The sequence below is a fragment of the Labrus mixtus genome, chromosome 15, assembly GCF_963584025.1.
Source record: "Labrus mixtus chromosome 15, fLabMix1.1, whole genome shotgun sequence".
Taxonomy (NCBI): Eukaryota; Metazoa; Chordata; class Actinopteri; order Labriformes; family Labridae; genus Labrus; species Labrus mixtus.
The window spans coordinates 3,563,211-3,575,200 of NC_083626.1; the positions used below are offsets into that span (position 1 = coordinate 3,563,211).

At 40.9% G+C, this 11,990-nt stretch overlaps 1 protein-coding gene across 2 annotated transcripts in view; it reads right to left on the reverse strand.

Annotated features, from left to right (window-relative positions):
* mtcl2 (microtubule crosslinking factor 2) overlaps window positions 1–11,990 on the reverse strand; it is a 104,932-nt gene that overhangs the window by 27,214 nt on the left and 65,728 nt on the right. The window contains exons 6-11 of one of the 2 annotated variants that reach the window (XM_061058634.1): window positions 8,430–8,597; window positions 7,643–7,796; window positions 6,665–7,211; window positions 5,392–5,683; window positions 3,496–3,729; window positions 385–519 (exon numbers count right to left, since the gene is read on the reverse strand). In XM_061058634.1, coding sequence (XP_060914617.1) covers window positions 385–519; window positions 3,496–3,729; window positions 5,392–5,683; window positions 6,665–7,211; window positions 7,643–7,796; window positions 8,430–8,597 — 1,530 coding nt within the window. Of the gene's footprint in view, window positions 1–384; window positions 523–3,495; window positions 3,730–5,391; window positions 5,684–6,664; window positions 7,212–7,642; window positions 7,797–8,429; window positions 8,598–11,990 lie in introns of both variants that reach the window. The other variant, XM_061058633.1, reaches the window with a different exon arrangement.

Here is an 11,990-nt window from a genome sequence, read left to right on the forward strand (position 1 = left end):
AGCTAACATGCTAATTTAAGGCTACATTATTATGATTATTTTCTCATCTACTTGATTGAAATTCATTTTAGGATACATCTTTAATCCTAGTGTAACATTATTTTGAAAAAAGAAAAAAACAGCAGAGATTTAAAATGATAAACACAACTTATTTGGTTGCATTCTGATGCATAGGGTGAAACATTCATACACACACGGTATATATGTCATGTACTGTGTTCCTGTGTTGAGCGACGTCATCCCGGTCACCATACTGGAAAATACTGACTCAATCTCATTTGGCTTTAGGAAGGACTGGAGATACAATTTCAGGCTCCCGTTATTCTTTGGTGAAAATGTTCTCTCCCGTCATGATGTGAATGATTGTCACATCGAGCCACTTACCAGTGCTTCACCTGCCTCCTTCTCTCCCTGTTCCAGCTGGCTGATTTCCTGCTTTTTCGTCTCCCTGATGTCTGATTGGCTGCTCTCTTCAGTTTGACCTTTCACCACCGCCTCTGATTGATCCCTATAATCAGGCTGCTGCATGCATGCATGGGCAAGTTAATGAAGTAAAAACAAACAAACAAACAAACAGAAATAAAAATAGAGAGGGAGGGAAGGGGTGGAACAAACAAACATGATGGAGAAAAATAAAGAGGAAAACAAGACAAACACACAATAAGAATAAAACAATACGACCAAAATGGCATCCGTCCATATGACAACATTGAGAATAAAATGAAAAACCAAACAGAAAGAGTTGGTCATGGATCTCACAAGACGAAAAAAAGGATGTAGAGGAAAAAGAGCTTTGTCAGAGACGAGAAGGAGAGCGTGGAGAAGAGAAAGAAAAGGAGGATGGAGGGCAGAATGAATGGCTGAGAGGAAGGTAAGAAAACGGAGACGGAGGAGGAAACAAGAAAGGGAAGAAGAGAAGGACAGGGGAGAATAGAGGAGGAAAGGGAGGAAGAAGGAGGGGAGAAAAGGGATCAATGGGAGGGCAAAGAGAAGGAGTAAGACAGTTAGGATGAAAGGTAAGAGCAAAGGTCAACAGAGGTGGAAGAGGTGTGAGAGCAGTGAGTGCAGATGGGAAAGCAAAGCAGAGGAAAGGGAAGGAGTAGAAGGAAGAGCAGGAAGAGTTAGGTAAAGGATGTGAGGTGAGCAAGGAGGAGTCAAGAGGAAATAATGAAGAGGAGTAGGAGCGAGGAGGGAGAGAAAGGAGGTTTAAAAAGGAAGGGGATGGGGAACATGAAGGTGAAGTGCAGAAAACGATGGTTATGGTGCCCGTGCAGAGAGGAAGAGGGAAGGAGGAAGGGGTGCAGGGGGGGAAGGGAAGAAAGGAAAAAGGGACATCGGAGGGGTGTTGGGACTCAGAATTGGCCTCTAATGGAGTCTAAACATAATGTGTCCCCTTCAAACAGGCAAATTAAATGAGATTAAATAGAAAAAACAATGTCATGTCAAAAAAAAAGACTGTCGATAGAAAAATTGTCCAATTTGGAATTCCTATCATATCGTTTTTTTTTTTTTAATAACGTTCCTGACAGTCAAGGGTCAGGGAAAAACTGTAGAAAGAGGCTCATCATGGATCAATTGATAGTTGATTCTAATTCCAATGTGCTTTTGTGACATTACGTGTCATATGCTAAATGTTATATGAGGTAATGTAATTTACAATGCAGTGTATTCTCTTCCCTGACAATGAATCGTTAGTATTGTCGTAATCAAGATTGGTTTTAGTCTCAAGACCGGTCTCGAGACCACTTTTTGACGGTCTTGTCTTGGATTCGAAAGCATTTCTACTCAGTCTTGTCTCGGCCTCAAACTGGGCATACTCTGGATTTTAAATCAAGACCGGTCAAGCCCACCACTGATAGGTTACTTTATCCATGTCATTACTGTGATAAGAAGAAAAATGCTCCTTTTTAAAACAACAAATAACTTCATTTCATATGTAGTTACACTTTCTCCCCCCCATCTACAGCCTTAGCCTCTCCAGAGTTACGGTCTAAGTGAGTGACACGCCCCTGTACGTAAGATGCCTTTGTCTTTGTGTTGACGCAATCTAGTCTTGGTCTCGAAGCACTCAGGTTTGTCCTGGTCTCGTTAACTGTGGTCTTTACTACAACACTAGCAAAAAAAAAAAAAAAACTGTGGATCAATTATGACTGAATCTGTGATTAATGAGGAATGATTGGAAATCTATTTTAAACCAAGTTTACTGTCTCTTGCTGTGAGAAACCCTCTCAATCATTGTCCACGATGAATCTCAGCAGCATTATTGTAACATAGGAAAGATCAATTTTAATAACTCAGATTATTTGATTTCTGTATTAACACTCCAGGATTTGTGGTTTAGCAATAAAATTATACAGGCAATGTAAGTGGTTGCGTAGTGTATTGTTTGTACCTATAGTAGTAATTTTTAACTCTTACCATAAATCAAAGACATTTTCAAAATATTAGCTTTTTATTGACAGTGCAGCCTCAGTATCTTAAAGTACAGGAAAACACCAAAACCCTATCCTGAAGAAGTGTTTAATCAATCCCTCACCATTTCTAATCAAGTTTAATTAAAAGGTTTTTAAATAAAAAACTCAAACCAATTCAATGAGCTGTTTTTAGAGTTCTGTAATGCTACTAGTCCCAGTTACAGTTTGTTAATAAATACATCTGAATGTAACTTAGAAAACAACCCAGACAGATTTTGATTGATTGTATGATATGCTGATAGAAGTATAAATCAATTTAAATGGAGCCCTCAATAAATCCTCTTTGTTCATGCAAAGAAAAGGCTCCATTTGAGGCCTTAAACAACAACTTAAAACAGGTTAGGAGTCAATTCAAAAGCATGCACAGGACATGGATGGCATTAAGTGGAGAGATTTACACTTCAGGTCAAATCTGAGTTCAACTTATAAATCAAAGGCAGTTTTCCAATTCCAAATCTACATTTGTCACTACAGGGTTAATTGTCCACATCACATAGTGTGGAAGAAGTCTTGGAAACAGACGTGGGTTGGCAATAATTTAAGGAGCTTTCTTGTAATGTTCTGCCGACTTTGGAGGCATTTTTTTAAATCCCCAGTATTTGGACAACACTGGTGAACAGATGTTTTTTCCTCTTATAAATAAATCCTAATGAATCTTGTGAATCATCTGCTGAGCCAAAATGAAACAACACGTTATCTTTTCTTATGCTCACTTCATCTCTTGCTTGTTTTTATTGTAAGAAAAAGTCTTTGTCATCCAATTTGAGCCTGCTGTGTAAATCCATGCCCCACTGTGAGGAGAAATAAAGCTGCATGTTGAGATGGGATTGGGAGTCGTATTCAGCCAAACTAATAGTTGGCTAGTGGAGCAAAAACAAAAAAAACTGAAGAAAAGTGAAAACTAGTGACTAAACAAAATAGAAGTCAAACAAAAGTCTGAGCTTTAAAAAAGATGACAGGAACTTAAAAAGAGAAAGAGTGACGAGGTGTGAAAAGGAGGATTGTGTTTCTTGTCTTTTACCTTCTTCTCAGCAGAGTTCAGTCCATTCAGGTCGTCTCCAGAGCAAGAGAGAGAGGTGCAGGGTGAGGCCAGAGGAGATGCTCCTTCCACCTGAGGGTCCCTCGCACCTGCAGAGGCTTTACCCACACCGTCCACTCGCTCCACAAAGCACTGTAGCTGGGCATGTAGAGCTTGGAGCCTGCTGGTAAGAGCGCCGACGAGTGGCCGATCCGCAAGGTCAGACAGCTCTGAAATCTGGGGATAAAAAAGAAATAACAGAAACGATCATAAACTCGCTATTGGCTGTAAGGGAGCAGCTTGGTTTGATGAATGACAAGTTGTGGAGCTGGTACTGCAGTAAACTCAGAAATCATTCAAGGGAAAAAAACATTTGTCACTGAGGCTGTGTTTGTTTTTACTCCTTTTAGAAAGACACCCTTAAAAATGTTTAAACCGAACTAACTAACTGACAACTCATTCATTAGACAGCTTTAGTGACTTCTCATCCCGGATCAGTAGTCTTATCTGATGACTAACATTTACTCTCTGTCTTTGTTAGAGCAGTGTTCATTTGGTTAACAAAACATATGACTATAAATCTACAATCCTTTATACCATGACACAGACGAGCTATGAATAGATCATTGATAATATGACCTCTAATGGCACATATGTTTGGTTTTCGTTAACAAGATTAGATTAAAATGTTATTGGTGTGGCTGTTGGACATTCAACACCGTTGTTGTTTTTCCTCAAAAGAGGAGTGGTGTGTGGCACTTCCAGGAAGAGAGTATGAGGAGAGCGTTGTGTTTGTTAGTGAAGCATAACGTGGGAAAAGGGCTTTTGGGTACTCTGCACCCTGAGCATGGAATCTGTTGCAGAATGACTGGAAACTCAAGGAGCTGGTGTCTTTCAATGTTTTTAAATCTAAAATGGAAGCAGATTCTATTGGATGTCAATGTTTTTAGCTCAGCTGTTAAACTACTGACTCCCAAATTTGACTCAGCTGGTTCTTTTTTCCAAGTGAATTTGAGTGCTTTGTAAATTTTACATTTGTCTCCTTTTTTGTCTCTGGCTGTAACTTTGTGTTTTTGCAGCCGACTGTCTTGGTCAGGTCTCCCATGGGAAAGAGGTTAGAGTTAATAAAATAAAATAGTGACAAAGAGAAAGCACGAGCTGATTCGATAACGAGCGTCACCAAGATAACCTGGCCAAGCAGTGAGTGACTGAGGTTTGTATGGGATCATAATATCAGTATCTCAAAAAAGGCTAAGGCTTCCCTTTATAGAAGTTTACTTTTTTAAATAAGTAATCCGAAATGTTCAATAACCTGAAGTCACTGTTGAACTGTTCAAGGTGATGTATGAAGCTGGAAGCCAAGGCTTTCCTGTGTGAGGACTGCTGCCTCTCTCTATTTGAAATACATTTTTCTGTTTAAAATCATTGTTAACTGACGATTCTTGGGTTTAACACTTTGTTCACGCAGAGAAAACAATTTGAAGAGGTCAACCTGGGCTTCTCGAAATAATGATTGTCATTAATTTCTTACACTTACAACATCTGTTCTGTGAATTAAAACAAGCAGGGAGTCCAACTGTTATTGTACATTGATAAATAATAAACATATATAAATTGTATAGCAGAATGTGTAAAATAGACTCTTGCCACTGGTCTCTATCTAACCCATTACTAAACAGGACTGTCTCTGAATGTCTCAGTAATGTCTAAAAATAAGACCCCTCATTATTTTAAAAACACAATTACTTTGACTTATCCGTGGTTTTGTGCAACAGAATAATACATCTTCTCCGTTCCATTAGATTTCATCACAGAATATGAACGGGCAGAGCATTATATACTGAGATATACAAAAAGGTTCAGCTGACAGACACCGTGCTCCACACACAGGACGTGTACCTGGCTGTGAGGTTTCTCCAGGTCACACTGCTCTGCTGCCTCGTTGCAGACCTTGTGATAGATGGATGGCGAGGAAGAGAGGCAGTTAGACTCGGGGGAGGTCAGGAGCTGTATCGCCGTGGAAACCAAGCGAGCCTGATCCCTCATGGCCAGCAAGGCATCATGGTCCTTCTGCCCCAGGCACTCAGGGAGCGAGGTTATTGCGTAAGCGTTGTCCTCGATGTTCTTTTTCTGTTCCTTGATCTCCAGGGCGTCGTTCTCACCCCCTACCGGCTCTTTTCGGTGGGGCGGACTGAGGGGAACAGAGAGAGAGAGAGCGTTCAGGACTCCTTCCCCTCGCTTAGATTTTTGAAACACAAGTTCAATGTTGACCAGAAAATGTTCAGAAGAAGGGATATACTATTTGATGTTAACTTAGGAATCCTCCTCCATCAACTTTTGTTTCCAGTGTCAAGCATTTACTATCAATTTTTATAATATTTCATTGCTAGTGATGAGCAAACGTGCAATAAGCTGCTTCTCAAGCGTCAATAGTTTAAGTCTGAACAAACAATCATGTTCCTGTCAGGTCGAATTGGGCTGGCTTTCTCAAAAACTTTTAAGCTTGTCTTTCAGATCTTTAAAGCTTTGGAAAACATTGAGATGACATGAGATACGACTGGACACACGTCTTGTCAAATTGTTATGTTGGAATCTGATTAAAACACATTAAGTAAATATAAAACATACGCCCTACAGAATCAGGGGATGCAAAAATGTAGTTTATTACGTTTTATTCGAGTGCACTTTTGTCTATAAAGGCACATTACTAGGTGAGGATCCATGTCTCCATGAGTATGTTTAAGTGGACTTCAGTACCCAGCTGATTGTTTGCTGAAAAAAGTATCCTTTTTTGTGTTTGCGCATGTAAATGTCATATCACGTTTTTAAGAAAGAGGGAAAATCCCCTATCCTGATTTTGAGAAACTTGGTTTTGCTACTCCGAGAAAAAAAACGGGATACTGAGGCATGTGTTAACCTTAACCCCCGTTACTGACAGCTGATGACTGCCTGCAAAGGGGAGGCCTCAGCCAACAACAAAACAAAGTTGTTGTTTTTTTTAACAGAAAGTTATCGGATTTTCTGTGACCAAATGAATGTCTCACAAGTCACACATTTTTCACACAACAACAATGTTGTTGAGGTACTCCAAAAAACTCACTGAAACAAATAGAGTTCTTCATGTAGCACCAAAGCTATCCCTTGTATTGGAAACTGAAAAATTTGATCACACCTGTTTGGGAGGCACTCAGCTGAGTCTCCAGCCTCTGCGTCAGTCTCCAGAGCTAGTCTCAATGAGGAGGAAGATGAGGAAGAAGGAGCATGGTAGGAGGCCAGATCACAGCGCTGCAGGTTGGACAGAAGCACTCTGTTCTCGTACTGCAGCTTCTTCACCTTTCCACTCAGCTCTCCAATCTGTAACCTCGCCAATCTGAGATCCTCCTCCTGGGCCGGGGCATCGGGGCTGATGAGAACCGCCCCTTCCTGGATACTGTGCACCGGGCTGTCGTTGAGCAGCCCGTCTGTCAGTGACGCTAATGAATTGGACGAAAGTGTGGACGTAGGTGGTGGGAGTTCAGATTTATAGCGGTTAATCTCGTTCATCAGAAGTTTGTTTTGTTCTTCCATCTCGATTAGAGACCGCCTCAGGAGCTCCGCCTCCTCCTCCACAAACTGGAGGTGTCTCTGGAGCTCCATAACGTTCTCAGATGAAGCCCCTCCTCCGAGACCAACACCTGTCCCAAGGCCACCACCAATACCTGAGAGTTCTTGAGGACCATCTGGGGAGAGGAAACAATGAGAGGTCAAAGAGTTTAGAAGAATAGAAGCAGATATGTAGTGTATTTTTAGATTGCCATTTTGAGATTAGTTTGATATAACGGGTATTTGTATGCTGACGAAAGGGAAACAGCTAGCCATGTCAAATACAAAAAATCAGGAAGTTAATAATTGATGAGGTAAACCCCTACATGTTCCTGCTTGTTTCCCAGTGTTTGTGTTAAGCTAAGCTAACTTGCTGCAAGCTCTACGTTGCTATACAGACATTAGTATAATACGGATGTCAGTCCATCTAACTCTAATCAAACTATCAGAAAGAAGTGGATAAGCATTTATTTCACAGATCTAGACTTTTGGTAAAACGTTAAATTAAAGTCACAATATTCACCATTAACTAGTAGCTTATTAGCATGCTAATTAGTAGCGTAACTACCTTGTGGTCCCTTCATGTCCTCCATCTCAGCTCGGAGTCCCCTGTTCTCCACCTCCAGCTCCACGATGCGTCGACTCAGCAGGTTGGCCTCCTCCTCCACCAGCTTCAGGTGGACTCTGATCTCCGCCTCACGGGTGTGGGGAGAGTCAGCAACCTGGGTGTGAGGGTCCGAGTTATTAAAATGCTCCACCATAAGGAATTGCAGTTTTATAACATCTGTTAAGAATATGGGGAAATACTTCTGTTTGTTGTAATGTTTAGTTTTCTTGCATTTGTCAGTGAAATGGCTCAAAAGTGAGAGGCTCAATGAGCTTCAGGGAGCATTTTGGGCTGTTTCTAAAACAATGCAATTACATTTTACAAGAATTTTCCCAGGCTTTTCTGGCAGTGGTGGTGATATTTTACAGCCCATGATCTTAATAATAGCCTAGTGGTACTCTATTGCAGCCCTTAGACAATTCTACAGAGCTAAAGCTGAATAACACAGACACATAGGGTTTAGCTTTTCCATAATTTGTTTCCAGGAAACACTTCCAATGGCTGTTTGTCAGCTCCAAATATGAACTAAGATCCTTATACCCTCATCCGTGAGACCGTTTTTGGTCTTACATACAGTGATCTCTACACAAGAAGCTCTCGTTTCATGGCCTTGTTCACAAACCACTAATTCGTCCCTGCTAATTTCCCCATTAATCACTGTGTGACAATGACAAACTTCTTGCTCATGTTTTAAATGGATATAAAGCCTAGAAAAATCTAGGTCTTTACATCCTCCGTATTCCCTCACCTCCTCCACGGTGAGCGAGGCGTTGACGTCTCCATACAGCGACCTGAACTTGGCCAGCTCCTCCTTCATGGCCTCGCCGTCCTTCACCAGCTTCGTCAGCTTCTTGCACATCAGGGCTGATTCTTCTTTTGCAAAGTGGAGCTGACACTTTAAGTCAGAACTGTCCTCCTGCAGTGACAGGGCAGAAAGAGAGGAGAGCACTGAGGTGACATCGTTACAAAAGAAACTGCTGCATCAAAGAGAGGCTGACATGCACACAGATCTCATATCATGGAAGGTGCATTTGCAACTTTGGGTCTATATTCAATGATTAGAGGATGGATTCATCAATTCCAGTCCTCACCACCTACCATACCCAAATGCAGTGCTTCTATATCTTATCTACTCTACCACATGGACATCACAGCCTGAACGGCATTGACATCCAGGCGCCATATACTACCTTCCTACCACATGGCCCTTATTGGCCCCCACAACCAAAATGCAACTATTTCTGATGGCAACAAGGTCCTTCTGCTGCTGATTCTATTGGTTGTTACTTGGGTTTTGAGTCACTCTGATTATGTTAGTGCAGGGTTGCCTGTAGAGGTCGTGAAACATCACGGTCCTTTGGCCATGTTTAGCCCTTTGAAATGCCTGACAGAAATGTTAATTTGGTCTCCTCTGTTGAAGTCATTTTGTCTGCTGATGTTTTATTAGAGATGTGATAACATAGTAGCAGATAGGTCACCCCATCTGTTTGTGTGTTCACTTGTGTTGTGAACACATAAAGTAAAAGAAGCTATACCACAGGATCCTGATGCCAAGGTTGAATCGGAGTGGTAAAGGGGGGGGTGGGGCCTTCTCTTTTCTTGTGTTGCAGGTTTGTGTAATTGGTAGGTGTGGCTGCCCAATCAGCCTGACTGATAACACTTGGGCCCAATGCTCCCAGTCACTATTTAAGGTGCCACCTCAGTCTGATCAGAGAGACTTTCTGCCTCGTTTGGGTGCTTTTTCTTCCTTCTCCATCCAACACATGCACAATACACTTTTCACACACCCACTAACTTACTTCTGACTCTACTGACGTCCAAACGTATTCTCTTTTGCAATTTAATTCACATGTTTGTAACTAAATCAGTTTAATTCGGAGTCTGTCTCTTTATTTGCCATGGCCTTTGAGCCGGTCATGACACAACACATTTTTGTAAACATGATATAACAATATAAAAACTCAGTTGTGTTCACTTTTTATAATTGAAGAGGGAAAAAATACATTTTACTCGTGATTTTGTCATTATTCAGACTGAAAGAATGATGTAAGATGACTAAACATGGAAACGTTTAGAGAAAAAGACACACATGAATCTTCCATCAACTTTGACATTGAGTAGCTAAGGTGTGTCTTATTTGGACTGTCACACTAACGTTCAGACAAGAGGCACTAAAAGAAGAGCGGGCACTTTAATCAGTCCTCCCTGGTACAGATGTTTTATAGAGATGGACAGAGAACTTGACAGGGATGGAAGTTCAAGCTGCAGACAGATGGAGAAGTACATAGGGCAGACACACACCCACACATGCAATAAGCTGACCAGTCAGATCTTTCATGCATGGAGCTTCTCAACTTGAACTCGACCTCCTTCAATTCCTCCAACCAGTGTTTTTTTCAAAGCAAAGAAATTCTCCTGAAATCATCCCTGGCGTTTATAGGAGGAAAATTAACTTCATTCAGTTGAACACAAGCCACAACCCGTTATAGCACTGCAGCTACACTGGGATGTATTGGCTTTTAATTGTGTTTAAAATGGCCCTGAAATAGAGAGATAATGACAAACAGGTTCCTGACCAATTTGAGGCTTTCAGCCGCCAAATGGTAAAATCAGAGTCTGACTGTGTTTGTGTCTTGTGAGGTTTTTTTTTAACGAAAAACAGAGAAAAACATGAAAAACAGAGACACTCTAGAAAACACACTCATTAGTGGTTTGCCTCAGGTTCCATCCTGAAAATGTACTAACCCACCGGCTCACAAAATACAGAACTGTGAGATTAAAATAGTTCACAGACAGTTGAGTAAGCAAATCACTATAACTATAGTTATAACTATGTGGAGGAGAGGAGGCAGTCGGCTAGCTCAGTGGTTCCCAACCTTTTTTGCTTTTGAGCCTCCCCTACTTGAAATGCCCCCCCTGGACCCACATGGGAAAAAAGTGATACATTGCTGCTGTCAAAGATTAGCATAAATTTTAGTCAGAGATCTCTTTTCTGGTATAAGCTTCACATTTTTCTCATTTAAAATCCCAACACAATTGGCCTACACACACTTGTTCTCATCAAAAGACCTTGTATAAACTATCCACTAAGGTTTTCAACATGTGAGTTAAAATGTGCAAATCTTTTTTTGTTTTTTTTAAATTATAGTTATAATTTATATTTTATTTATTTTTGTTTCTTGAAGACAGTTTTTAGTCATTAATGTATCATTTTCTTTCATCCCAAACTCAGCTGGAACTACTGCTGACCTTGGGTAATCCTGTGCTCCCATTCCTAAGAAGCACTTCTGTGGCTGTATTTGTTTTACAGCCCATGTGGAGCATTTCCAACCACATTAAGCAAGGCGAAGGGCCAGTGGATTTATAGCCATTTATGGTATGTGGCTTGGAGATGAAGCCTGGTCTAGTGTAGCTCAGCATCTGGTGAGAGATGATGGTGAGAAAACTACTTCCACCGCAAACACCTCATGGAGTGATATATCACAATTATAATTTCTGTATACTCTAAATAAACACCAGATCTTGTTCAGTTCTAAATCCTTAAATGCACATTTTACAGATTGGGAAAAAGGTAATACAGCAGCTATTTAAGTGATATTTAACAGTAAAAATGGAAGTAGACTGGAAAGGAAGGGATTGTGTCGCCACAGAAACAGCAGTTTTTATTATTTTGATGTCTTAAGAAAGCAGATGCAGAACCAGGAGGAGGCATAGATTTAGAGTGAGATGTCAGGGCCTGATCTATAATCCAAACATAAACAAAGCCTGCCATGCACGGATTATATTAAGCCCAAACACCTGCAGAAACAGACCAAGGGCAGATAATAGAATGAGAGCACATAGAGTCGAGGAGGAGTACAGGAACTGCTGATCTACAGTATCTGCGTCAAATGCACAGAGCTTGTTTGTACAGAGAAAGCGTGAACCCCCTGACTTGGGTCACAAACACAAGAGACACACAAACTGCTCAATCATGAGCTGTGAGGAAGGAACACACTCAAGAATCAAACGAGTCCAATTTCCAACATGACAGTTTGTATCTGCTATCAACACCTGATTCTGTTTCTTGTTCTGACACCGACATGTGAAAGCAACCGAAACTTAAACTCTGCTTACGCTCAGTAGACTCAGGCTTTCATTGTTTTCATGGCCTGTATTTTGATTCCTATTGGCTATGAAAGAATACAATGCGAAACTTTACATTTGTGCTTAACTTCATCAAACATTTTATGGTTATTGCCGCTTGCGATCATGTTTCACTGAATCATGCCTCTTACGGTTTGTGTGCTTATATGTGGCGATGTCAATG